The 27,805-nt window shown below is 40.6% G+C and overlaps 1 protein-coding gene across 1 annotated transcript; it reads left to right on the top strand.

The window, feature by feature from the left end:
• Positions 1 to 27,565, top strand: LOC133017310 (inactive rhomboid protein 2-like). Its single transcript, XM_061083572.1, has 19 exons — positions 1 to 161; positions 4,637 to 4,709; positions 9,772 to 9,921; positions 11,206 to 11,357; positions 12,081 to 12,264; positions 13,284 to 13,505; positions 13,977 to 14,105; positions 14,347 to 14,456; positions 15,331 to 15,549; positions 15,882 to 15,993; positions 16,380 to 16,454; positions 17,026 to 17,187; positions 17,462 to 17,547; positions 17,672 to 17,735; positions 17,849 to 17,943; positions 18,543 to 18,618; positions 18,695 to 18,795; positions 19,235 to 19,388; positions 24,985 to 27,565. Exons 3-19 carry the CDS (start codon positions 9,784 to 9,786, stop codon positions 25,414 to 25,416), a joined length of 2,511 nt encoding a protein of 836 aa, XP_060939555.1. The 5' UTR covers positions 1 to 161; positions 4,637 to 4,709; positions 9,772 to 9,783; the 3' UTR covers positions 25,417 to 27,565.
• Positions 27,566 to 27,805: the final 240 nt, after the last annotated feature.

The raw sequence follows: 27,805 nt of genomic DNA, 5'->3' as shown, positions 1-27,805 counted from the left end.
CCTCCGCGGAGCTGCTCTGGAGGATTTTGGAAGAAGAGAGAGAGAAAGAGGGAAGTCGAGACACCGGTGGACTGTTGTCTCCACTGGTGAAGCGTGACGGACACACTACCCTCAGGTCCCCTCTGCTCTGGGGACGACGGGCCCCTGGTGTGTGCCTGGAGGTGAGTGCAACTACACTCGTCCCAAGTTGTGTTGTTGAAACGTTCAAAGTGAGCTGCTCGGGGGTCGCTGTCACTGTCGAGTTAAAGCTTTAAATAACTGCAGATAATGTAAAACTGAGCTCTTGTGAGTAATCTGTCAAAGGGACTTTAACTACACGCTTTGAGTTAAGCTAATTCAAAGGTTTAAAAAAAAAAAAAAAAAAGGCTGGTGACAGTTTGAACGGTGGGAGAACAGGCAGCGTGTCCCGGCAAGCCCTTTGTTGCTCTGCCCGCCGGGAGACGAGTACATGCGGATACATATTCCACCTCTACCCCCCCTCTGGTATCCGTCCACACGTCACTATAGTCCCCATGTGCCGCCACAGCCATTCAGCCCTCCATGTGTTTTTATAGCTCTTGGGAGGGAGTGTTCACACGCCGTATTTCTGCGGAATTTACAACGAGGAATAACCGAAACTGACCTTTCGATCTGAATTCTAACGGCAATGTTCTTCATGTGGTTTAGCTCCAGAGAGTGAAGTGAAACATCCTGGTTCTGCTTTAGATGAAATGTTAATGTGTGTGTGTGTGTGTGTGTGTGTGTGTGTGTGTGTGTGTGTGTGTGTGTGTGTGTGTGTGTGTGTGTGTGTGTGTGTGTGTGTGTGTGTGTGTGTGTGTGTGTGTGTGTGTGTGTGTGTGTGTGTGTGTGTGTGTGTGTGTGGAGTATTAAAAGCCTTATCAGATGTTTCTTTTTGCAGAAACATGTGCAGGAGTAAAGTAAAGGAGGTGGTTGTCAGTTCATTTCTGAACAATGAAAATGTAGGTCAGTGTAACTCAGCACAGTTCAACCCTGCTGTCACCTGTTATTGCCGACGTGCTGAATGAATAACTGTAGTTGACTAGAAATAGTCAGGATGTATGTAGGAACTTCACTTGAGTGCACTTGAGTTTCAGCTATCACTGATGTGTGTATACAAGAGCCAGACCAATATGGATTGTTAGAGGCCTACACGCTGAAACCGATAACAGTGTTTATACCAATATATAGCTAGAATGGCACTAGAGCACAAACCTGTGCCAAAGCACAGCAGTCCTCTGAAATTCAATCGACCTGCACCAAACTACACCGACTCATAGATATCATTCCTCTAAATATGCCAGATTGTTTTTCATCAAGATCCATTAATTGTTCCTTGGGGAAATCAGAGAAAATATGAAGGGGAAAAAAAAACACCCTACCTTGCACCTGTGTCTAAATGTTCAGCATAAATAGGTCTCAAGCTGTTGTTGGTGAGGTTTCATAATTTACTGTTTAACCTTAAACTTTATTTCAAATAACAATAAATAAAAAAAAGTACAGCCAGATATGTAAAGTTGAATTAAACTTAATACTGATACAAATATTTCAGTGAAAGGCTCATATTTGTTTATCAGTCAGGCTCTAGCATATACCTGTTCCATCAAGGTATGATAATGACAAAGTACAGTAATCCCTCACAGTTGTGGGCAGTGTGAACAACATGATCATTGCAATAACTACTGTGGCAATACTGTAGTATTTGTCTTATGGTATTTACTAACTTTAAAGATTACATCATTAAAGCATTGGGTTGTGTTTAACCCATTATTCATATTGTTATGTTGAGTACAGGCGCAGTCTTTTGTTGTGATTACTCCCGACACAGTCATGCTGGGGAAGGGGCTTGTCACACATTTCCAGTGAATAAGACACAACAGAAACAAAGGAAACCTTACGAGTTTGCCCAAAGGCTGTTTACTTTAAGAGTGCCCTTGTGACAAATGACTTAGCTTGACTCTGTGGTGAAACGTTGCTTCCTTTAGCTCTTTTGACCATTGCTAAACATGTCCATCCTGTACCGCCACAATAATTGCCTCAAGGCTGGATTACTGCAAGTCTGTACCTGGGTATTGGTCGGTTTCTTTGGTCAATTATGTTTTTTAAAAACAGGTTAACATTCCATTCAATATAAATTAACAATACTGTTTAATACGGTGACCTCATGTTATTTTTCATATAATATGCTAATCTTACCAAAAACAAACTAGTGGACCAAGTATTTTCTTGAACAGAAGTAGTCATGATGTTTTGTCATCATGTTGTGGAGAGGTGAATAATTGACTAGAGTTTCACGGCTTTTGCATTGCCGTCTATTTTAGCACCTCATGAATTGTTGGTGTTGCTGAGAAGACCGTCCAGAAAAAGAGGAAATGTATGCACAGAGGGCGGGGCATGTGTTGTTCAACATGCAGCTCAGTAGCAGCTGCATATATATCCGACATGTCTGAGCCAGCTGTGCATCTGTCATGACTTAACAGACTGTGTCAGAGAAAACGGGGAAAATTGGAAATTATTAATACAAGTTTACATGAGTTCAACCAAAACGTTAAACATCCATCCCTTTGGGGTTGGGGATCAATCCCAGCTGATATTTGGTGAGAACAAATGTCACACTCCATCATCTCTAGTGAGCAAGCTGTGTCTTGATTTTAAATTTGGATGTCCGAAATAACATTTAGTTTGTTGTCTAAGCTAAGTTTTAAACAGGCCCAGTTCTCCAGTGGTTTCCAGTTTTGATGGGTTGATCATCAGGGCCCTTAATGGATTTTCTGAAGAATCCCCAGAAACTGTGTAGCGATTTAGTGGATTGATTTTTGCATCTTTTAGTTGAGGTCAGAGTTCAATAACAGACAACACATCTGCTCAGAGGTTGCCGTCTCTTTATTGTAACCTTTCCATTAGCAAAGTACTATGTGCCATTAGGGTTAGATACTGTTTAACAGTAACAAAGACCACATGGGGGGGCACTGGTCCCAGCGGAAATCTGATTGGCCACATAAGTGCCCCTGTCCTGTCAGAAGTCCTCTTTTAAGTACACAATGTGTTTGAAAAAGGTACAATTTCCTAAATACATGTGTATTCAATGATGTGTGGTTTGGTACAAAGTTATCGAGCTAACACTAAACAAGGAATGACTTCAATGTGAACCTTACTGAATCAGAAATTGTACATAGATGTCGCCACTATGTTGATCAAAAGAATAAAAACTTTCTGACTTTTCATTGGGCGTCTTCCACTTTGCCACAGTGACACAATCACATTCTCTCATCACTTCTAAGGATTTCCCTTCCATGACCTTATCTGTTTTCATCTGCTTTGCCTCAACATGCCCAGAAAACACCATGTCTGTTTTTTTTCTTTTATACTAACATCCCGCCTCAGTAAGAGGAGTATCTAGCTGCTGGATAGGCTGATGGAATGGAATGACATTTTCCTGCACTCCCTTGCCAACCCTCATTCCACAGTACACAATACATATTTCAGAAATATTGGGGCATTGGAAATGCTTTGAAACCCAGAGAGTCTTAAACCATAAACTACTTTTTCTCTGGATGCACTTTGCTCCAGAGCCCCCAGAGTTGGTCAAGACCGTCTGTATTTATGTTGGCATTTGACGAGCTCATTTCCTCGACCTTTCTTTCTTGCTAGATCCAGGAGGGAACAAAAAGTCTTGATTCAAGTTCTGTCTGGCCCCGTGGTTAATTTGCTACAGTGCACTGCTTTGTCTGTCTCAGCTCTAACAGTCAAGCTGGGCCAGTCGCCAAAATTGTCTCTGACAAAACCCTCAGAAGCTGTTTTGGGTTACACATTTCAGCATTTGCATGTATGTGCGCACATGTTGCACCAGAGAGAAAAACACCCATAGTTTTGTCTGTGCACACGCTGCATGAACATTAGTTGATTGAGTGGAACTCCTGGGCTGGGAAGAAGGCTGTTGCTGAGGTATGTGCAATAGTGGATCACAGTTTTGCGGGTTTGGGCATGCTGGCTGTTGGACAATGGTGTCAAAACTGTTTCTGGAATGGTTGGTTTCAAGCCAAGGTCCCTTTCAAACATGATGCCTCAATAGTAAACTTGAATTCTTGTGTTCAAATGGCTTTGTAAGGTTTTTTCAGAGAGAATCACCACCGAGAGCTCTTGTGGTTGGAAGTGAAGAATGAGTGGGCAGTTTCGATGGTTGCTCTGAATGTTGAGAGGCAAACAAACACACAGGCAACAATGAAAGTCACACTCTCCTACATCTTCAGTAGCATTTTACTGATGAAGCTCCAGCTGGCATTAGCAACTGCCTGCTCCAAACCATATGTGTGGTCCAGCTTTTGATAATGTAGATGAAGTAGTGCCGAACAGATATGATTTTATTTATTTACATATATATATTACAGTTTAACTATAAACGTATGTCACATTACTGAAATAATTCTGACTTTTATCTCAAATCCTCTGAGTAACTGCAAGAGTGGAGGGATATTGAATGTTTTTTGGATTTACTGCGTACATACTTAAATGTCCTTTTCTAAGGTCAAGGGACATCTATTTTTAAAACTTAACAGCATTTAAAGTTGTAAAGTTTTTAGTACTCATGTATATATTAGCACTTGTGGTTAACATGTTTTTTTGTGTATTGTCCTTGCAGGATCTACAAAGAAGTTGCATTGTAAGCCTTGATGGATGTTAAGAAGAAGAAGTGATGACAAGTTTATCTGAAGGTCAGTTTCTCATTTAGGAGATTCAGTATACCAGTCCCATGCATCGACCATAGCCACTGCTTCTGCACAGTTAGATGACATACTTGTAGTTCCAGATGCTGATCTCACAATGACTCATTGTCTGTTGAATTGTATCAGTGTGCTGGCACAGTGATCTTCAGGGAAATGTTCATGAACACTGTAGTTAAAGAAAGTGTGAAAAAGTGTCTGTGAGAAAAGGAAGGATGTTGTTGCGTAATATTCTCTGGTGCTCAAGCATTTTCTTATCCCACATCTAGCCAGAGTCAGAAGCACCACCATGTCACTACGTGTGTGTGTGTGTGTGTGTGTGTGTGTGTGTGTGTGTGTGTGTGTGTGTGTGTGTGTGTGTGTGTGTGTGTGTGTGTGTGTGTGTGTGTGTGTGTGTGTGTGTGTGTGTGTGTGTGTGTGTGTGTGTGTGTGTGTGTGTGTGTGTGTGTGTCTAAAATAACTCAGTAATGTAATAATACAGGGTAATGTAATCTACAGGGCTAGAAAGATCATCTGAAGCATATGTTGATCAGACAATAATGCCAATTTTTTATTTTATTAAAGAAAACATGAATACAACCACATACACAGAAGTTGAATTTATAAAAAAAGGCTCATATTGGTGTGTTGTGAGATGATTTACCGACCAGTAAATCACAAAGCTGAAGGCTTAAATGAAATACAGTTCAGTGACGCTAAAGATGAAATCCTTGCTCAGCGGTTTTGAGCATTGATTTTGAGTCTTATCAATTAGTATTACAGTCTTACTACAATACAGATACTATTGAACAGTCCTGCATTCAATCAGTAGCTTTTCTCTCATTAATAATAAAGAACCGTCGTCAACTCAGATTTCCTCTTATGTGAGGAAAAAAATTCCCTTTTATCCGAAGGTCTTATTTACAGCACTTTACAACTCTATAAGCAGTATCTGGTGCACTGGGTTAAACTCTTGCTAATATCACCACCTCTTAAGTAGATTTGAATCCCACTCGACTGATACAAGTTGCTCTGGTGATTTATGTAAACGCTTAAAATGGAAAGGCAGAGAAAAAAAGACTGAGATTGGCTCAAGTTCAACAACACTCACTCTTCTCGCTACAGAGTAAGAAGCAGCAGCAGCGGCAATAGCTAGCTTTTTACTTTGTTGGAGGTGCATAGTGTAGTTTTAAAACCATCCCCTCTGGCTCAGATGTGAGAAGAATACTAAAAATACCCAGGAAGTGAACGCTTGGCTGCTTTTGAAGAAGGCATAGTTCATTTGCTTGTTACAGTACATGATACACAGAAGAAAAGAGACGGTACAGTAGCTTTAACTGAAGGCCCCTTGATAATAATAGTTTAAATCTAATTAAATGTATTATACTATTAATTGATCATTGTGTTTTACCTTCCGCATGTGTTTTGGAATCTTAAATTAATTGATTGTATTGTCAAACAGTACAGCCACAGTACGCTCACCCTTGTTTTGCACCTTTGTCTAATGCAGCCTTCCCTTAGTTGTGTCAGCTCAAGTGGAGAGGGTTCACTGCTATGCATAGAGAGTGGGACAGAAAATGAAACATGATCTCTTCCCCACACCCCTACACAGGGATTATGTGTGGTGCTTGTAAGATAAGCAGAATCTACCCGGAATGTATTTACAAGCTATTACATATTTCCAAAACTGTACAGCTCTGAGTGAATGAACACATCCTGGCTTTTCTTCAGGTTTAAAGGGAAACAACACACAACTGCCTTGAACATCAGGGAAATGGAAATATACATAAACAGAGTGACAGATTCTCAGGGCAGGATTCTCTGTGGGGAAAGGAGACTCAACCATGGTGACTCCCTCTCAGAGGAACCTGTGATATCACCAAACACAAGGGATTGGATGTGGCTGATGCACACACACACACACACACACACAGACACACACAGACACACAGAAACACACACAGAAACACGCACAACGTACAGTCCTGCTGGTTTAATGGTGGAGTGAGGAGCTGCTTAGATGAACCAGTGAGTTATTAGACCACAAAGGATCTCAGACATGCAGGGGCCCTTGTTCCAGGTCATGTGATCACATTAGCTATGGATGATGTCATTTTAGACAAGCCTCTTCCTCGCTCTGGTGCATGACTCTTAGTAATCTCAGTGCGTGAGTCGACAAGTTGACCCACACACATCTGAGGTCGGGGAATCATTGCATTGTGTCTCAACATTTCCTACTTTTCATGCTTTTTTTATACTTTTTTTTTTCATTGATACCCAAAACCCTTAAGTTTTTACATTGAAAAAAACCATTTCACATCAGCTTTATATAGATGGTACATGAGGGAGAGTGCACAGATGGTTAATGATTTGAAAGCATTCATGTTTATTCAGCAAACATGCCCTCATGCTGCTGCTCGCTGACATACTGTCACTTCCTATCACAGCTAAGGAAACTCTTGGTCATGGATTTATTGAAAACAACTGAACTCATTTTGAAGATATTTTTCCTGTCTCTCAGAATTGGTTTTCTGCGTACGACTAAAATTGAGGTTGCTCGACCAATGACGTGTCTGTCTCAGCTGAAAATCTTGTGATTCAGCCATTTTTATAGCATCAAATAAGTAATTACAGCCAAACTTGTCAGAAAAACACTTATATAGACACTAGTGTGATAACAACAACCTAAACAACTAGTCATCTTTGAGGAAAATTTACTTGAAGTATAATTTTACTTTTTAATTTGGGGGAGGCAGATTTAATTTTTTTACCTTTACTGCAACCTGCCACCAGGGGCAATGGAGACACTTTGGCTTCACTTTTGGGGAGCTGTCATGTCGTCCATTTTTATATCCAGTTTATGTTATATACTTAAAAATAAAACATTTGGGTTGCAAATGTGATATAGTTTTAAATTATGAATAGGTAAGAAATCAAGTTGAGTTGAGTGTCACATGTGTTTACATTGAGACATGCATTGGCTTGTAGCTCTGTTTATCTCTCTTTAATCTTCCCTCTGGAGAATATTCTCTTCAGTCTGCCTTTTAGTTTTCCTGGGTGGATCCTAACAACTGCCCATTTACATTGATAGACTGTGGTCAGCAGCACTCTGTCCATTAGCCAATCTCTACTTCATTATCAAAGTGGGTTAGTTCCAGCCCTGACGCTGCTCTACACCACTAAACCACAGGTTAGAAGGCCCGGAGCCTTCTCTCTGTTTTAAGAGGAGTGAGTCAGGTACTCTGCCCAAATATTTAACACAATTACATTCCTATTAGCATAAAGGAATTATATAAATGCAGCTTTGTGGGCAAAGTAAGTGACACACACTGTATGTCAAGACCTAACTGCGTTGGCTCTGAAGTGGAAACTAGGCTTCTGACTGAGACGGTGTCGGATTTCTCTGCTGCTGCCGTTCCCACCGCAGACACCCAGGGTCTAATATTGATTTTTTCAACTGTAACTCCAGGCCAACTTCAAGGCTTTCAAGTCCATAATGACATAATGGACGTGTTGGCCGAGGCATGTGACATTATCGGTTTTATGTCTGCAACGCTTGGGATATTTTCCCGAAACACTATAATGGTGCGAGGCATTCGGAGCTCCAGGAATAGACTGGCTGGTGGTTCCGCTGTTGACTATGATTGGTAAAGACGGATGAAGTATGAGTTTGATGAGATTTTTCCGTCCATGAGCAGACAAACAGGTAAAGAGTTACTACATCAACTCAACTCAGACGACCATGGATGGGATTTATATGTCGGGCTATTTGTGTGGTCCAAGCTGTCAGTATGTGCGCTCATGTGATAACGTTCTATTAATGTGTTGTTTGTAAACACTGACTGTCAGACAGTGACCTTGATGGGCATCAAGCTACTGGTAGTGAGTTCTTTTTAAATAGTTGTGTGTACTGTGATTCTTAAGCTGATGATCTCATTACAATGAGTAATGCCGAAGTAGAAGCTGTATAAGCCCACTATAACATAATGTCAACATAGAGAAGTGCGAGGCTGTTTTCAGTACATGCAGAGAAAAAGCCTATTGATCTGTAACCACCTTGAGGACGCATGATGATCCGAGAGCTCTATTGATTGATTTGCTGTCACCGGATGTCACTCTCAGCAACCTAACAGCTGCTGTATCAGTTGCTTTTTCATTAGCGTTTCTGGTATTAACATTAGGTGCTGCAACATTGATTTATACTTTGTCGATCACTTCCCCCATAATTATTTGTAAGTGTGGTTGGGCTGTGTGGTGCTGTATAATGCTGTTAGACTTATAGATATGTCTGGTGAGTTTATGCCAAGAAAGCTATCACTTAAATATCTATCTGTACTAGGGCTGCTGATATATCCTATTAAAAACACAAAACACTTCATACAATGACTCTGCTACTTTTTCATAAGCGATATCAGCTGCATCAAAACAAGAGTCCCTACTTTGTCTCTCATCAAATGGCAACGCAGTGTTACATCATGTGATGCAGGAAAATAACACCAGTGAGAGACTGCAGTGTATGATGGTGTGGGAACAAAAGAGAAACAGGAGCGTTCCCTCGCTGTTGTCCAAAGTTGATAGTAAAGTCTTCCGTTTACTGGATTAGCCAAAGGGATACATGTCCATCTGATCATTTTGTCGATGAATGAATTTCCAGAAAATGTCGATTATAATGATTAACTATTAAAATTTTAAATGAAAGAATCCTTACACATGTGTTTTTCCAACTCTGTATCTATGGTATAGAAACAAGTATGTGTTCATGGGGGAATAAAAAAATAACACGATACTTTCAATCAATAAATATAACTAAAATAAAAATAAATTTGTATCTCCTACCATGTTCTGTTGTTACCATTTTACCTACATTATCACAATGACAGAAACTTAATATTTCTTAATTATATGTCTTCTTTTGTTGATATCTATAGGATCCTCCAAAAAAGCCTGTTTTTGAATGATTTACAATTTGTACTGTTTTAAAACAAAAGTCTATTTATAAATGTATGTTTTGCAATAAAACTGTCTTATGCGGCATCATTGTTCCAGTTATGTTTGTGATTTTTCTTACTTGCAGCAATCTGACAGGATGGCATCACAGGAGGGGGAGGAGCCTCCTCCTAACGGAGGCCAATCAGACAGCCGTCTAAAGAGCAAGAAGCCGCCCAGCCTTGTAATAGCCATCCCCCCACCTGAAGTGATGATGTCACACAACCCTGCTAAACAGGTAGGCTGATTGTTCTGACCTAAGCCTGTCTACATAATTATACTGGTTAATATATTCAGAAAGTATTAACCAACAACAGGGAAACTGCATCATCAAAAAGATAGAATGACACTCAGTAGACTGCAGCCCCCAAGGCCTAACAGTTGCCTTATGAAACCACATTTAAATTCACTAGATCCAGATTTAGTATTTGGATCTGCGCCAAATTACACAAACTGAATTACACACACTCATAGATGTCAGTTCCCTAAATATGTCAGATTAAAATTACTTTCGATATTGGCTAATAGGGCTGAAGGCTCTGAGGCTCTGAATTTGCCATTTGTTTGGGCAGGGAGGCCGTCCGTTCAGCTGTCCCTCAGTTAATGGGTACAAGGCCACTCATTTCCCCCTGTGGGCCCCGTGCTCAGAAAACAAATGAGGGCATTTCAGCCTCACAAAGTAGCAGGTAGTCAAACTTTAATTGAGCCTGCTACAGTTAAACCCACCCCAAAGAGCAAGTGGTGCAATAAACATGCAAATATAGTGTGAAGACATGGTATGTAAGAAGAGGCGGACATGTACTTTTGTAGCTTTTTTATTCAAAGAAAGAGGAAGCAGAAGAAGCAGAAATTCACACAACTAGCCGGTGTTTACATTACTAAATGCAATTTAAAAAATTAGAAATTGGAATTTGTTTTGCCACATAACTACAGCGTATTTTAAAACACTTCCTGTCATTATCTTTAAACCTAATATACCAGAGAGTTATATTTTAGGAGATTTCCACGGTCTAAGTTGGTGTGAGGCTGTGAGCCACATGCATCGGACGTTAGAGAAAAGCAAATACATCCAAATATCTCAATACTGGAATTTAAACTTGTCACTGATCCTGATTTATTGTGGCCATTAACCACTACCAGTAAAGTCCTGTAGTCTTTTGAAATGATCCAGGTCTGGATGTAATGTATGTGTCCTCTGCCTGGCTCTTTATGCTGTCGCTTTATTTAGGTCATTGTAATACTCCTACATGTACAATAGCAGAATGGCACTCGGTAAAGCGCATATACCGCCAAGGCCCAACAGGTTCTTTCTTGGCACATGTCCCACCATTCCCCTAAGTTTCATTGAGATGCATTTAGTTGTTATTGTGTAAGGTTTTTTACGACCAAGAAAACCATAAGTGCTTTGGTGTTCGTAGTGAATTGCAACTGAGTTTTCCTCTTTGTATAGGCACTTTTATAGTTATTTCACTGTAAAGCCAATATCTCCACTGAATCTTTATTTCTCTTTACCTCTACTCAGCCGCTTCGACCGTCTCTGAAAAAAAGTGAGGGTGGTCAAGCAACCGGCTCCGTGTCAGACAGCATGGGTGGAGCTGCAGAGCGAGGGTTCTTGACCAGAGACAGGAGGGCGAAGTTAGGCCGACAAACATCGCTGTCTCAAAGCATCCGCAGGTAAAATGTTTACTGTTTCAGTCATTTGTATCATTGCTTTTGTTCGGTTTGCTTTTCATTTAGGTGCAAGCCCGACAGTTTTAATTAGAGACCCACAATGGTTACACAAATTGTCCATGAGGTCATGAACCCTTGAAACGCAACAAACAAAGCTTCCTTCTTCAAAGTTGATCATACAGGAAGTGAAAATGCAAGTTTTCTGCTAGTCATTCAGAGTCCACTCACGGAACATTTTTTTCTTTGGAATCATTATAACAAAAACAACAAATCAGTAGAGGACCCATTATTGTCAGTGTTCATCAGCAACATATCTACTGAGAATGGGGAGCTACGTGTCTCTTAAAGCTAGCTGCTAGCTCTGGCTCTGGATGTTGGTGTGTGACTAATGCTGTACAGCAGGTCGTAAAGCAGGTCGTAAAGTTCCAGGACGGTACACCAGCGTTACCCTGTGCAGTGCCAGGTGTCCAGGCAGTGCTGTGGCTATGACAGACATGCGATTGTCCCTATTTAAAGCGTGTGTACCATCTAATTTTAATGTATAAAGATAAGATCTACCTACCTACCTACCTGTTGCTTTATATATAATAAGTAAAACTGCTGCTCACATAATTCAAGCTCATACTCTATGCTCTCTTCCTGTGTAATGTTAGTATCATCTCCCCCCGATGTTAAACAATATATTATTATGTCACTGACGTCCCTGTCTTTTTTCTGTTCCTCCAGAAATACAGCCACGTGGTTTGGCGTAGGGGAAGACTGTGAGACCAAGCAGCAGGTATGGCACAGGAAGAGCCTGCGCCACTGCAGCCAGCGCTACGGAAAGCTGAAGGCCCAGTACAGAGAGCCCGACACAGCCACCAGCTTCGACCAGGGCCTCGACTCTCCAGCCACACACAAAATGCCAAAGGTACTGTAGGCAGAGGCCTTACTATTACACGTTCTAATCCATGCTTTGACTCTACCCATTTCATGAGTAGAATAAAATATCCTACCATGGACATGTGTTACACAGACTGCACAAGGAAACAAGATGAGGCACAGCAGGTCTGTCCACTAAGAATTCCCAACCCCCCTGAATGTCATTACATGCCAACATGCAATGATTCTTTTATTTTTTTTTTCAACCTGTGGGTTTGTGATTTCAAGTTTTTACACTGATATAAGAAGGCAAAGGACAGGATCAAAAACAAATGGTAAGAGGAGAGTGGGCAAATGTGCCTGAATTTAACAAAGCAGAGGGTTGTATGGTGACAGACATGGGCCATCTGTGTCCCAGATGAATCATGACACTTCTCTAGTTACATGTCAGTCACTCATCTAGTAGTCAGTGTTTCATCTCTTCTTCACCATCTCATTTTTTGCTATTTGCTTTTCTAATCTGGAAGACCAGTGAAAATAATATCAATGCACACACAGATACAAAGCTTATTTCTCTCAGTGACGGGATCATAGACTACATAAAGATGGACGCCATTTCTCTACTTCCTCCATCTATCGAGATGTAAATCTTGCAGCATTGACAACATTTTGTGGGTAAAATCTCTAGTCACGGGATGGAGCTGCTGTGGCGATGTCCCGCCCGCTGATACATGCGTCTGAGCATCAAGAGTCAGTCTCAGCTGTCACTCAAGATATTGAACCCTTTATATTGCAATGAAAACCAACATTACAAGGAAAAAACTGTGTTAAATGTGTACTTTAACGTTTTTGTTTAGCTCAGTTCCCATCAATCAACATGGAGGAGGACGGGTTTATAACCTGTTCAGCAGCCGGCCACCAGGTGTACAGTCCTTACAGTCCTTGGTTGGGACTTTAGTGACTTTTTCTCTTGTGTCTTCTGCTAACCACCTTCAACATGTGGAGCAAGTTTTAGGTTGTAGCTCGAATATTTATATCAGCTTAATTCTTCTGTTCTGTTTTCCCTAGATTGTAGATCCGCTGGCACGGGGAAGAGCCTTCCGCTGCCCAGATGAGTCTGACAGTCGCTCCCCCAGGACGCCCTACTTCACTCAGGGTGGTCCCTTCACCCCCGGGGTCACCTCGCTCAGCTCTTTCACCAGCCAGCGGTCCGGGTACAGCCGCTTCCCCAAACGCAAGAGGGAGTCTGTCGCCCGCATGAGCATCCGAGCTGCATCCAACCTGCTGAAGGTGCGTAGAGTCCCCAGAGACCCTGTGTGTTTTGTGTGTGTTCGGATGTGTTCCAGACAGGAGAGGTCAGAGAATCATCAAGGGAACTGAGTCATGTCATGATTTTTAAGTGTGGTGGGTGTTCTCAGTTTTTCTTTCTCCACAGCTGCTGTTAAAGGTTTTGTATCCTGTAAAAACAAGTAGCAGATCATTTAGGAATCACAGTGGATCAAATTTAGGAAACATTTAATATAGTGATCATGAATAACCTCATATTCCACAGTAGTAAATGTTCAGTACTCAGCCTCCAATGCGATCTCTCAATGCTATCATATACTTGTATTCATAGTTTGAAAGAGAAATATCATTTTAAATACAATTTAAGCACAATTGAACTCATGTGTCACAAACAGTATATTTATAGAACTGGTCAAAGAAACCTTTTTGGATGTTTGAAATCCCTTTTTATGTGTGTGTGTGTGTGTTGTCCAGGGTCGTAGTGGTTTGCCGGGCTCCCAGGGAGGTCGCAGTTTCCCCAGGAGGAGCTTTGCCAGGCCCAGCTGGATGGACGAGGACACCGTGGATTCTGCAGACGCATCTGAGTCGCTTTTTTTCAGCAAGGTCAGCATTTTCTTGATTTTCCTCTTTTCTCTCCTTGTTTCATCTTTATTTGGAATGATTTGTATTTATTTAATAATGTCGACTACAACAGAAACAGCAATCGATTGTCTTGACACATAGGATGCCTGGCTTTCTCATGAATTATTGCTCTCCCCCATCTTCTGACTTTTTATCTATCTTCCACATTATTTTGTCCTGCCCTCCTGCTTCCGTTGGGACCTTTATCACATCTGCTGCTCAGGTTGATGCCCACGATGAGATGATCTCAATGGCAGATGATGTATTTGAATCTCCACCCATGTCGGCATCTTTCGGTCCCTGTGAGCCGCCTGACCAGAAGTTCCCAAGCCTGTGAGTAAATACATAATTTGCCTCAAAGTCAGCCAGCAGTCTCAGGAATGATGAGTAATCCTATAGTCCTCCAGACTTGTTCTCAGTAAACATTATGAGGCAATTGTAAATCCAACCCCTTATCAGGGTTTTCATCAAAAATAGTTGCACATTTGTTGGAACTTCAGAGGTTACAAATCCGACACTTGTCAGTAAAGCTTGGCTCAGACTTTTAAGATCATGACCGATTTTCTTTAAATCAGGTTGCATTGCACACTAGAGGAGAGTCTTTACAGATGTTCTTCTCTATAATCTTTATCACGCCTACATTGGAAAATATGACTCACAAACATCACACACTACTGGATATGATCAAGATCATTGCTCCAGTGTCAGTGATGCACCGCCTCACATCACCTCTGATGTGATCTCATGAGAAGAAGGTGCAAACCACACACAGTATGAAGACTGCCATAGTGCAACAGTTGTTCGGTGATAATGCTTTGCAGTTACATCAAATGAAAGTAGAAGAAAGAAGATGATGGGGTGAGAGAATGTTTGGGGTCTATCTATTCTTCAGCAAGAACTGAAGGTGAGATTTTAACTGTCATTGTTCAACGATGATCTCCATCTCAAAAGCTTGACTCGTCTCTTAGTGGTTCAGCTCAGAAAGTACAGACATAATTGTCCTGATTTTATATCCAATTATCAAACAGGTTTAATAATGATTGGGACTTGACAATGATTACTGACGTCCCTTTTACTTTTTCCTTCCATTTTCTTGAGCTTTTTTAATTGCTATTCATATGCATGTAACTCTTGCATCTCAATATTATTTCCTTTTCCTTACCACCACTGTTGCCACACCCTCTTCTTTCCCATTTCCTTTCTACAGTAAGGACATATCTCGGACGCCCAGGACACCAATAGCATTGTCCGAAAAGAGCCACCCTCGTCGTGGGCGTCGCATCGCATCCCAAGTCAAGCACTTTGCATTTGACAAACACAAGCGTCAGTACGGCATGGGCGTTGTGGGAAAGTGGCTGAACCGGCACTACCGACGCAGCCTCAGCAGCAATGTCCAGAAGCAGCTGGACGACTTCCACAGTCACAGGTTGGGAATGAGTAGATGCTAATGCTCACCAACATAATAGTGGACGATTCACAAACTTTAAATAATTGCCTTGTGGTCCTCAATCAGAGAGAGAAAAGTAATGAAATCATCTGCCTCACTGTTTTAGTTTGAGTAAAAAGTGAGTTTTAAAACCTCCAGAGAGAAACAGAGGACCGTTATATACAAACAATAGTAATCTGTCGAGCAGTAAGAAATGTTTCGGACAGATTTATTTACATACCCACTGTATTGTGATGTGTGACAGTTTTTATTGGTTGGCCATGATTTTAAACTTTTAACCCTTTTCTTTATCCTTTACTGTTTTTAATCAGGCCGTACTTTACCTACTGGATCACATTTGTCCATATTGTAATCACACTGCTGGCCTGTGGTACATATGGTTTTGCCCCTGTGGGGTTTGCACAACATTCTACAACTGATCTGGTGAGTTTGCCTCTAAACTGGGTCCACTCTCACAGAACAATAAGAAGAAGAATCTCTGTTCATTCTGAAATACGCTGATGTTTTTATGAAATAGTAGAATTCGATTTTTTGAAATTCATATGTTTTTGCATTTTTGGATATTTATAAGCCAAATGTCTTAAACCTTGCTACATACATGGTTGAGACAAATACATATTAAAATAGACTTTTATGTGAAGTTATATTTTATCCCGCTGTATATTAAACAAAAGATGAATTTAAAAGACAGAATTTATAATAATAATTTCACTGTAAAATCATTAGCTAACTCTGAAAGCTTTAAAAGTTTAAGTTCTCTTGTCATCTTCAGTTACATTTCCAACATTTCCCTCTGTTGCCCTCTGTAGGTGCTGAAGAACAAAGGCATTTATGAGAGTGTCAAGTTTATCGAGCAGGAGAACTTCTGGATCGGCCCGAGCTCTGTGAGTATCTTGCTGCTGTGTGATTTTTATCACACACATAGACGAACACACAAGTTGTGATCTGCTGTGACCATAGTGTAAAACGGTCACACATAAATGAAGGATCCCCACATTCTCTTTCACAACATGTATCTGTATCTGTGGGCGACACCAGACATGCTCTACTTTGTTGGGTGAAGCGTTTCACCATTATTAGTTTGTGACTTTCTTACCTCATCACAAACGGCACTTCCTGTTGCTTAACGTTGCTCTCGCTGCCCTTCCCTCTCCTACACTTTTACATGTGTGAATCTGTTTACTTGCATGAAAAACGTCGAGCAGATTATCTTTTTGATCTCACTCATTTAAACCTTAAATGTCAAATGAGTCAAGTTTCAGTATTTTTAAGCTGATCCCAGAGGTGTCTGTATTTTCTGGAACATGAGAGAATGAACGCTGTTTTGCAACTTGTTAAACAGCATTAAGGCTTAATCTACATGCAGAAATGAAACATGTATATAATCCTTTTTTACATTTACTTATTGTTGCCAGCTTGTGTATCTTTACTATTATTTCCTACTTTACCATCTAGGATGACCTGATTCACCTGGGGGCCAAGTTCTCACCATGTATCCGTCAGGACAAACAGATAGTGAGTCTGATCCAGAAGGCCAAAGACCTGGAAAGAGAGTCTGGCTGCTGCGTGCAGAATGACAACTCTGGATGTGTGCAGACCCACAACTCCGACTGCTCTGTATGTTGTTTATCGTTCACTTTCATACATAGCACATTATCATTATTATTTTGATAAGTAGGGTTACTATATACAGTTCCTCTATTTGACATCAAAGGTAAAACAATTTAAATGTAACAAATCATCTTTCTCAATACACAGATTAAGATGAAATTAAGGAATATTTCTTTAAATGTCTCTATATTTATAACTATTGTACAAAATGACTGTTCTGTTTGAGGTTGTGATATATGATGAATGCTACAATTCAATATAACACTGACTATGCATGCAGGAGACGCTGGCCACGTTTATTAAATGGAACAAGGAGGATGTGGACATCAGCAGGTCCTCGGGTTCTGTCTGTCACCAGGATCCCAGGTGAGGAGATGTGCAGCATGTCATTACTCTGCCACACGAGATGAGGAACACTTCTCTGCTAAAACAAAATTGAAATCAAGTGAATTTTTTCAAACCTTCTTGTGCTCCATGTTGTTGTGATCAGAGTGTGTGAAGAACCTGCGTCTGCAGCGCCTCATACGTGGCCAGATGACATCACCCAGTGGCCGGTGAGGGGACACCACCGCTCATTTGGAAATTCCTTTTCACCACCCACTTCGATTCCTGGAGCTAATCTTACAATGTTATTGTATTTCTGTGTTTGTGCTCATTATGTCTCCAGGTGTGTACGTTTCCCAAGAAGTCGAACCACACAGGTTACAGACACATGGACTGTAACATAAAGGGACGGCCATGCTGCATAGGAACTAAGGGCAGGTGAGACACGGAGACTGATATATTATTATGCCTGTGTGCTGGTGATAAAGGCTTTTTTCGGGTTGTCTGTCTGTCTGTCTGTACAGACCATTGTTGTGAACACAATGTCTCACGAACGCCTTGGGAGAATTTCTTAAAATTTGGTTTAAATATTCAATGGGACTTAAGGTCACAGCAACATGACCCCACTAAATACATTTTGAGTCTTGAGAAAGAATCATCTCAGGAATGCCTTGAGGTATTTTCTTCAAATTTGGTACAAACCTCTACTTGGATTCAAACTAAAATTTATTTGATTTTGGTTACAGATCATAGGTCATGATCACGGTGACCGCATGGTCTTGTGCAAGTGATATCATATAACATAACATCTAAAGGGGGTTTTATTACATCTGACAAAAACTTTTCCTTGGACTCAAGGATGACCTGAATTTGGAGGTTAAAGGTCTCACAAAAGTTTATCCTGCGTACCTCTAGATAATCCTTTCAAATTGTTCACCTCGATTGAGCCTTGTGTTGTGTCAGTCAAGCCCTGCACATGTCACCCTGATCTATTGCTTCACTTCATTTGAATTGCATTTTGTTTTGTCTTCCTTTAGATGTGAGATCACCACCAGAGAGTATTGCACTTTCATGCACGGTTATTTCCATGAAGAAGCCACACTCTGCTCACAGGTAGTTTGTGTGCGTTTTTTTGTGTGTGTATTGGTGTGTTAGTATATTTCTGACCTCAAGCATTACTCTTGTGCAGGTCAACTGTCTGGACGACGTGTGCGGTTTGCTGCCCTTCCTTAATCCTGATGTTCCAGATCAGTTCTACCGTCTGTGGCTCTCTCTCTTCCTCCATGCAGGGTAAACACCACTTACCCCTTACAAACCTCCTGAAACAAACACCGAATTTCTACAAACATATTCCTCTAAAGGAATGTTTGAGCTGAGTAAAGGGAATGTGTAATATGCAGTTTTTACTAAGTGATTATAATGTTGAGGCAATGAGCTGTTTTAGTCGTCTGCTATGAAAACAGAGCGTGGTTTCACTTTGTCAACATCCTTCAGGATTCAGACCTGCAGAAATATTTCTAAATTAGCCCCCAGTGCTTGTGAGTTGGTCACTCGCAGGAGCACTGTAGTACTCTGTGAAAACACTCAGCACATGGGAAATCCCTCAGGTTTAGTTTCAGGGCAGATAAAAGAGCTTTCATTAAAGAGCTTAGTGAAAAAGAAATGGGCTGAAATACCAGCAGACAGCATTGATATGTCCTTTTTAGAGTCTATGTGTGTGTGTTTGTAGGCTCTTGCACTGCTTGGTGTCGGTGGTGTTCCAGATGACAATACTGAGAGACGTGGAGAAGCTGGCAGGTTGGGTTCGCACCTGCATCATTTACATCCTCAGTGGCATCACTGGAAACCTCGCCTCTGCCCTGTTCCTGCCCTACAGAGCTGAGGTGAGCTCTTCAGATGAATTCCTTTTTTGCATAAGGAAGTGTTAAAGCCCCTACCAGGAGTCTGTAACCGGTTATGAAACAGGATTATTTTGATATTGCTGCCTCTTTATGATCTATAACTGACACAAATCGGGGAGAAATTCTCAATGTCTGTTGCCGGAACGGATACTCGTGAAGTCAGAGCAAGGATTTACGACGGTCAGGCTGGCAAAGACAATGTTATGGTGGAGGATACAAAAGTGGGGAAGCGAGCCAGGTTACAGGCTAGGCTAAAGGCTAACCCATCGACCCGCGCTTTGGAATCTGCTCCTCGCCAACTCCAGGTCTGTTATAAAATGAGGGTGTGGCAAGAGTGGTGGTGAGGAAAAGGAAATAATATTGAGATGCAAGAGTTACATGCATACATATGAATAGCAATTACAAAAGCTCAAGATAATGGAAGGAAAAAGTAAAATGTCCAGAAAAGCTGACACAGACATTACAACTTTTACATACAGCCCCTCCAGAAATTTAGCTTAAGAGCTTAAGAGTCCAGACAGCCTCTTCCACTGAAGACGGTTCTTGAAAGGGCAGAGTAGTGTCCCAAGACACAATTGATGGGGCTCTGAAATTATTATACTGTATTAGCATTTCCACATTATTAATTTCTGTAAATAAGTCTTGCAGAAGTGATATTGTCTAGGTTTACATTACCATTTCAGGTGACACTCAATGCGTCGTGAAGACAATGATATCACACATGGTTAACCAGGGTCTTTTCTCGTAGATAGGTTTAGTTTTCCTGTAATCACCAAACATGTTTGTGTTACACTGACCTTTGTCAGGATTGCCAGGAAAGCAGATTTATTCTCATTACTTAAGTACTTGCACATACGCACACACTCGTGCTTTCACACGGTCAAATACACACGTCATCCTGATCTGTGAGCTGGTCAAACGTCAGGGGTGGTGATCCGTGAGGGAGAGGTGAGATATTAAATCCTTTCATATTCCTTGAATGGATTTAGATCCATAATTTTACAGGCTGTTGACAGATTGATACATCCTCCCTTCTTCTGAACTTTACTTATATATATATATATATATATATTCCTTGTTACTTATGAAGAGAATATACAACATGGGTAAAAACAGCCTTTACCGTTTTGCGGGAGTTTTGTTGATGATGTTTGAAATGTTGATGAAGGAAAAACATCTCAACACCTCCAGTATAAATTTTCCACTGTATCCATAGTTTGTTTATGTGCTGTTTTCACTCAGTGGCTTAGCTCAGCTTAGCTCAGCTCAGTTACTGAAGGTGTTTCTCTTGCTGGGGATTATTAGAGCCCACCATCTCGAGAAGTCTGGAGGGGGCAAAGAAAACACCTCATGGAGTTAAGTAAGTGGAAAAGCTCGGCTCAAGCTGACAGCACATTATGGGTTTACTGTACCTGAGTCATTCCAATGAAGAGAAAGGCAAGTGCACTGTTCATCAAATGGTTTTTAGACCACAACGTAACACCGGATAAATACATAAAAACATGGATATACTTTGAGCCATACCTTTTAAGGCGATAATAGTTTATGTCTGTGGCTAGTAGCCAGAGTTTCAGTCCTTAAATATGTTAAAATATTTATTATATTTTCAGCCATCATTTTGGCAAAGTCAAATTAAAACGTCACATTTGTGTCAATAAAAAACATTCTTATCCTCAGTTTTTGTTCCTTTTCAGAATATTTGCTGCATTGAAGAGACAAATGGGAACTTTGATTATCAGACTAGAAGATTTCAGTGGGAGAAATGTTTCCTTGGTTAACTTCATTTGTCAGTTTGGTTTAAACGTGACGGTGTCATGAATCTGTCTTACACTTTCAAAGTCTGATTTGGACATTATAACACTAGTTAATCCACCCCACAATGTCCTCTTGGATGTAATTAGGGAAAGTTGGAGCAATCAATCCTCTCGGTTTACAAGATTAACTGTGTGTGTGTGTGTGATGTGTGTGCGTACGTGCGTCAACTGCAGTTCCTTACTATCCTCGGGGATGTCTTAAAATGTGGTACAAACTTTCACTTTGACTCAAAGATGAACTGATTAGAGTTTGGTGCCTGAGATAAAGGTCAAGGTCACAATGACCTCATGCTAGTGTGTTTCAGTTGTGAAAGGTAAAGGTTACCTTTTATATGAAAAAAGTATGCAGAAAAATAAACACAGAAACTGCACTGGTTGGTGGAGGCATAAAGAAGCAAACACCAGGAAATCCACTGAATATTGTACTTCTGAAGAAGTTTAATATTTATAATATTTATAATTCATAATGTACTGTTTGCAGAAAACATCCTGTTGATTTGTTGATACAAATAACTGAGTATTTGAAAAGAACACAGTCTGGATTACCTACTTTCTACTGGCAAGGCTGTTGTCTTTATTGTGTCTGTAAATCTCACTTTCCCCTTTAACAGATTAGCCTAATGCCATTGTACAGGTTAGAAAGGCCACTGCTACAGAGTTTAGTGAAAGGGATTAGTTAATTTTTTTCTTCTAAACAAAGACAATTGTTGCAAAGATTAGAATTTTCGGTTTGCGCTTCCAGTCAGTAAACCTGAACCACTTAAAATGTTTAATCATTTAATTTTCTAAGTTCACAAGTGTATTTAGAGCGAATAAAAAATCCACGTTTTAAAAGCTGCGATAGGCCCATTGTTCTAAAAGGTTGTACTTGGTCTTGTATTTTATGATGGATGTGTTTCAAGGTATGGCATTCAATAAATGAATCAGAGTAATTACTCTTATTCCCTTTAAAAGTCAGGAGAGCTTACACCTTTCCAGATTCCTATTTTAAAAGATAGTTTTTCCATTTTCCAGATAGTTAAATGGAATGGATCTGCTCATCTGTTAAAGCTCGGGTTGGCAATCCTTGAAGAGCTAGCAGGAGCAGGCTACACTTTGAAAAAATAATACAAAAATGCATTGATAGGTAGCATCCAATTCATTCCAGCCCGCCCTCCCATTGGCCCACTTGTCAAAGCCATGCCCCAAAAACGGATGAACTCACACCGCCTGTCAACTTCTAGAAGCTGACTTTTCTGTGAGTGGCTCGCTAACTTCTGGCTATCGTCTCAGCTCAACAGTGTCTGTCTCTCCTACTGAAGACTCCAATTAAGGATTTCGCTATTAACTAATATTACGATAACCGCGGTTTCATAACATCACGGTTTCATAACCGTAAGAAGTATAAAGCCTAAGATATCTAACTTTGGTGTCCTGCCTCTCGCGGGTAACGTTTTGAGTTTGTGTGGTCGATTGTGTGTGCGAGCCACTTTACTGAAATGTTAGTTGAGAGAAGGGAACTGACGTAATAGCCTTATTTCTACCAACGCTGGACAAAAAACTCCATCAGAGGAGTTCACAGCAAGAGGAGAAATCCTCATTTAGATTTCAGTTCAGTTCAACCTCTCTCTCTCCCTCTCATCCTATTTACCATTATAAATGTAGCCAATTTTTCACAACAAGTTAACACTTTGCTCCCAAAACAGAACAACGCCGTTGGTGACCCTTCAAAATAAAAGTCCCTAACAGATACACTGCTTATGATGACAGTAAACACAACTTCACTGACCAACCTTCCACAATAAGGCAACTAAATAAAATAGCTTACATAAATTACTTTTAAGTAGCCAAACGTTACACTATAAAAACTAACTGGATATAGTGAAACCGTGATATTTACACTGACAATAATTATGGCACCAACATTTCATATGGGGACATCCCTACCTCCAATCATGTACGGTGAGAGCAGGTACGGAAGAAGGCAGAGTGTATGCGTGGTGTTCAACCACCTATGATAGTGCCTATAACTGTCAATCTGTCCTTAAAATAACCCTGAAATATTGCGCCACTGAGTTCAGACATAGACTTTGTTGGTCAACCATTTGGGTGCAAGTGAATTTCATGCCCTTTTTCATCCTTTCTCACCTTTTAAAAGAGTTGTATTATCATATAATGGCCAATTTTAATGGGCATTATATCAAACATTTTTGTCAATAACAGAAAACTATATTTTGTTAGCCTTCTGTATTTTTGTCTTGATGTCATCGAGCGATCTATTATCTTCTTCATAAACCGACCCCAGCTGCTTTCATCTGCAAGGTATGACATGAGGTGACTCTCAGATTGACTTACCTTGACGTGAGAGTCAGAAATCCCACTGCCCAGCTCTCCTTAGCACCAACCAGCTCACAGATCTTCATACACCAGGAATAACCAGAGGAAGCACATGGGAGGCCCAACTAAGGGTTTAAGTGGATTATCCTTTCACTGTTGAGTAAAGGAGACCCTGTGGCTCCAGCATACATGACTCAAACAGCAGCGGTGAAAGGCATCATTATAATTCACAGATCGAAAGAATCATTATAGTACAATAAACGTGAGTTTCTATATCCTTAAAACTCTACAGAAACATCAACAAAAGTCTGTGTCATAGCTGTGAATTCTGGATTTGATTGAAAATAATTTGTTGTTGTCTCTTGGTCGACACTGGTTGGAAATGTGAGCTGACAAGAGGCTGAACAGCTGTTACCTTGTTATACGTTCCTTTTTCATGTTAACAAATGTAGTATCTTTACATTAAAGTATTGTAATCTATAAATAAACACACAGAAGTAACAATCCAAAAATTAATAATTACTAACTCCGCCAATAGAGAGTGACGACCATCACATTGAGATGTGTCCAACTGTGTGCCTGGGGCGTGTGGGTGCACTGCTGAGCCATGCTCTTCCTCGTTTGCAGGAGTTTAATGTCTTCACAGATTAGCCATCTGTCTCAGAGCAGGCCAAGCCTCCAATCTCAGCCCTGACGTCACTCTAATCTGCTCACCTTTACTGCCTGACCCAGGGCTCGTATCGCACCTCTACCCAAGAGTGTATGTCTTCATGTGCGAGCACGGACAACATCAAGCTTCATGCAAACGACATCAAGAGGAATTTTTCCCAAAACCTGTAATCCCTGTGATGATACTGGGATTATCACCCTACATTAATTCATTAAAAATTGATACAGTTTGCCCAGGTCAGGTTTATTTCTCTTAGCGATGGTCACCATGACTGATTTAACAGTATCTAAAATAATCTTTTTTATGTAACACAATGCTTTGTAAAAATGTGGAGTATAAAGTTCAGATATTTGCTGATAAATGTACCTGAAAATAAATCAACTTAATAAAATTACACACATGTGAAAAATGTACTTAAGTACAGTTACTAAGTAAATGTATTTGTTACTTCCCACCACTGGTTTAAGAAAAGCAACAGCAAACATAGCTGGACAGCAGTGCTGACAGCTAATATAGAGGTTACCCAGAAGCCCTGTGTCACCAGTAAGCAGGACACATCAGAGATTATGTGTGTCAAGCATGTGTCCAGTGCTCGGTCAAACATGTAACATCAATTAAATAATTAAATGATAATAATACATTTTGGAGCCTTAACATAACAAATAACACCTTCAGCTTCCTCCCTGGACTAAAACCAACATGTCCTCTTTTTTAACTTTGTTTTAAATGTAATAATTGTGATAGTATTGTAATGTACTGCTTGTTTTTCTCCCTCCAGGTGGGTCCAGCAGGATCTCAGTTTGGTCTCCTCGCCTGCCTGTTCGTCGAATTGTTTCAAGGTTGGCAGATGCTGCAGAAGCCGTGGAAGGCCTTTTACAAGCTGTTGGGTATTGTCCTCTTTCTCTTCATGTGCGGTCTCCTGCCGTGGATCGATAACATCGCCCACATCTTCGGCTTCATCAGTGGCTTGCTGCTCTCCTTCGCCTTCCTGCCCTATGTCACCTTCGGGACTTTCGACATGTACCGGAAACGCATCCTCATCGGCGTCTCGATGGTGGCCTACATTGGGCTGTTCTCCTCCCTCATCGTTTGGTTTTACATTTACCCCATTAACTGGCACTGGCTGGAGCATCTCACCTGCCTGCCCTTCACAAGCAAGTTCTGTGAAAAGTACGACATAGACCATGACATTAACGATGTGGTGCACTAGCGATTAGGCTCTTGATGCTGTCTAATACTGGCCCACTAGTTTCTAGCCAATATCCAGGGCAGTTGATTATTCTGAACATGCAATCATGTTTTTTACTCTCATTAAATTACCAGGTCCAAGTCCACGAGAATGGAAACTGAATCAGTCTCCTCTTGTCAGCCTGCCGATGTGCTTACTTCTGTAAATGTTTTAACCTTAGTCAAGTCTAGCATTTCAATTTACTAATCAGCTTGAAGATTCTCGGAACCAGACGACAGGAAAAGATATTGTGTCAAAGCTGCATGGAGCTGCGTGGACCATAAGAAAAGATCAACAGGAGGGACAGACTGTCTTTATCCTGCATCCATCAGTCCGTTATCTTTCATGTAAGGATACATCAATTGAAAAAAGCCAAAGGAGAGAAGACATGGCCATCTCAGGTCAGCTTTTCCGTTAATTCTATGGACAGCAAGAAAGTTTGATAAAGGAAGAGCCATGTCATATTTATGTTTTCTGCTTCCCGGTGAATTGAAATCAATCAGTTTCCTCCCTCCAGTGACTCTAGTTATCATCACCACATGAACACATTTGACATGGCCTCGGAGAGAGAGATTGATTTAGTCCAGTGTGTCTCAAGGAACGGAAACAGCTCAACACTGGAGAACCACAGCACTGTGGCTGGTACGTCTCCTTCACTTCATCCTTGATCAATGTGAAGACAAAGACTATAACATTATGAAGACGCCAGTCACTGCTGCTGCCACTCCTCGTTTGGAACAGAGTCAAAGCTGTTTTGTAATCCGTCTTTTTGTACGTATGCACTCGGCATGTCAATATTCAATGGAGTAGTGAAACACGTGCTACATATAACAAGTACTAACTGTTGGGCTGGAAATATCTGTGGTCTTACTAAGGCAAGATTTCTATCTAAACCCACTAGTTGCCTTAAACAGACTCTGCCAATTTAGAGATGCCTGGTTGTTCTTCAGCATACAGCTCGTGATCGGCCTCCTGAAAGATGATGAACACGTTTCTGACCCGAACCTACCAAAGCTACTTCACATGCTGCTTGTGTTTGCATGTTTTTTTGCCACAGTCACTTAGTTTGTTTATGTACGTCACCAACACCAAGGAAACATTTTCAGTCTAGCTCTTCTCTAAACGCAGTGGTGCCTCAAGCATTTTGTAGATTTATTCTCAAAAGGTCTGAAAGTAGTATTTATTTTATAGGAGCAGTTACCTAAATCAGGTGGTGTTTGTTGGATCAGAGCAAAAATGAAGGATGAATCGTTTTTGTGTCATTGGAGCCTCAATGTTGAAAATATGCTATTAATTATGCCATTTAAAATTAGTTTGCTATTGCTCTCTTTGACAAAAACAATGCAAAGACAAATTACTTTCATTATGTTGTTTCCACACAACAATTTTTTCTTTAAACCTCAAACATTCAGACTTAGCTATATGGTTGGTAATTTGTTTCTGAAACGCTTTCTAACTTTTTGGTGAAATTCTTTGAAGAGAGGGCCTATGGGGGAGATGGGATGCATCATTAGCATTTTTTTTCAAAGCGACTCCTGCTCTTGCTAGCTTTTCCTGGATTACCAACCATAGCTTTAATAAGGACATTTTTCTTGTCCCTATAAACATCCACTTTTCTCCAGATTTTCTGTCTGAACCCGACACCCAACTTGTTGAGGTTGTGGTCCATAACCCGTGAGTTGGATTTAGGGGCTGACTCACTCATAATCCGGTGAGTTTGTTGGACAATTTAAATATATTTAACTACTTTTAACACCACTGTGTTCTGTAAAGTTCAGACTGTTTTAAGCCATATGAGTCTGCGCTCATACAGTAAGTATGACAATGATATCCACTTCTTTCTGTGCCTTTTGAAATGTGAGCGTGGGAATGTAATGTTTGCAACAACTCACAGCCTCAATCACAACAGTACTCAGCAGTTACACTACCGTGCCTGCGTCTGCATTGGGACCAAATCATTTCACACCTGCTTCTATAATTTTAATGGAATAAAAAGGGAAATTTAATTGTTAAATGAAGTTCAGGGCATGGGGAAGGTACTCTTCTGTTTTGCTTCAGTTTTTTTATTTGAAAATCTATGTGTGCTAAAGCGGTCATGTCAAAATAAAAGCCCCACTGGTAATGAGGTAAATGTGTCAGTGTGAAACTTAATTTTGTCCGTCATCCGTTTCTCTTTAACTATTGAATCCACACCAGTGAGAGCGTTAATACTAAACAAGAATTTAAATAAGTGCAAGTTTTGTCTTATGTATCTGTTAAACTATAACATGAAACACCACAATACATAAAAAGTAAGATCATGTGATGTGATGAAAAGTTGTTTTCAGCTGTGAAGAAATCCTTAAACTGCTCCAAAATGAAAACTGGAACA

This window comes from Limanda limanda, chromosome 2 (genome assembly GCF_963576545.1).
Source record: "Limanda limanda chromosome 2, fLimLim1.1, whole genome shotgun sequence".
Classification (NCBI taxonomy): domain Eukaryota; kingdom Metazoa; phylum Chordata; class Actinopteri; order Pleuronectiformes; family Pleuronectidae; genus Limanda; species Limanda limanda.
Note: the sequence above shows the minus strand (reverse complement) of the source record. Positions and strands in the feature narration are given on the sequence as shown.

Bases quoted from the DNA above. Each gene is read 5' to 3' on its own strand.
- LOC133017310 (XM_061083572.1), top strand. From the start codon at position 9,784: ATGGCATCACAGGAGGGGGAGGAGCCTCCTCCTAACGGAGGCCAATCA. The intron at 13,506-13,976 runs GTGCGTAGAGTC...TGTGTTGTCCAG, and splicing joins CTGCATCCAACCTGCTGAAG to GGTCGTAGTGGTTTGCCGGG. The intron at 19,389-24,984 runs GTGAGCTCTTCA...TTCTCCCTCCAG, and splicing joins TCCTGCCCTACAGAGCTGAG to GTGGGTCCAGCAGGATCTCA.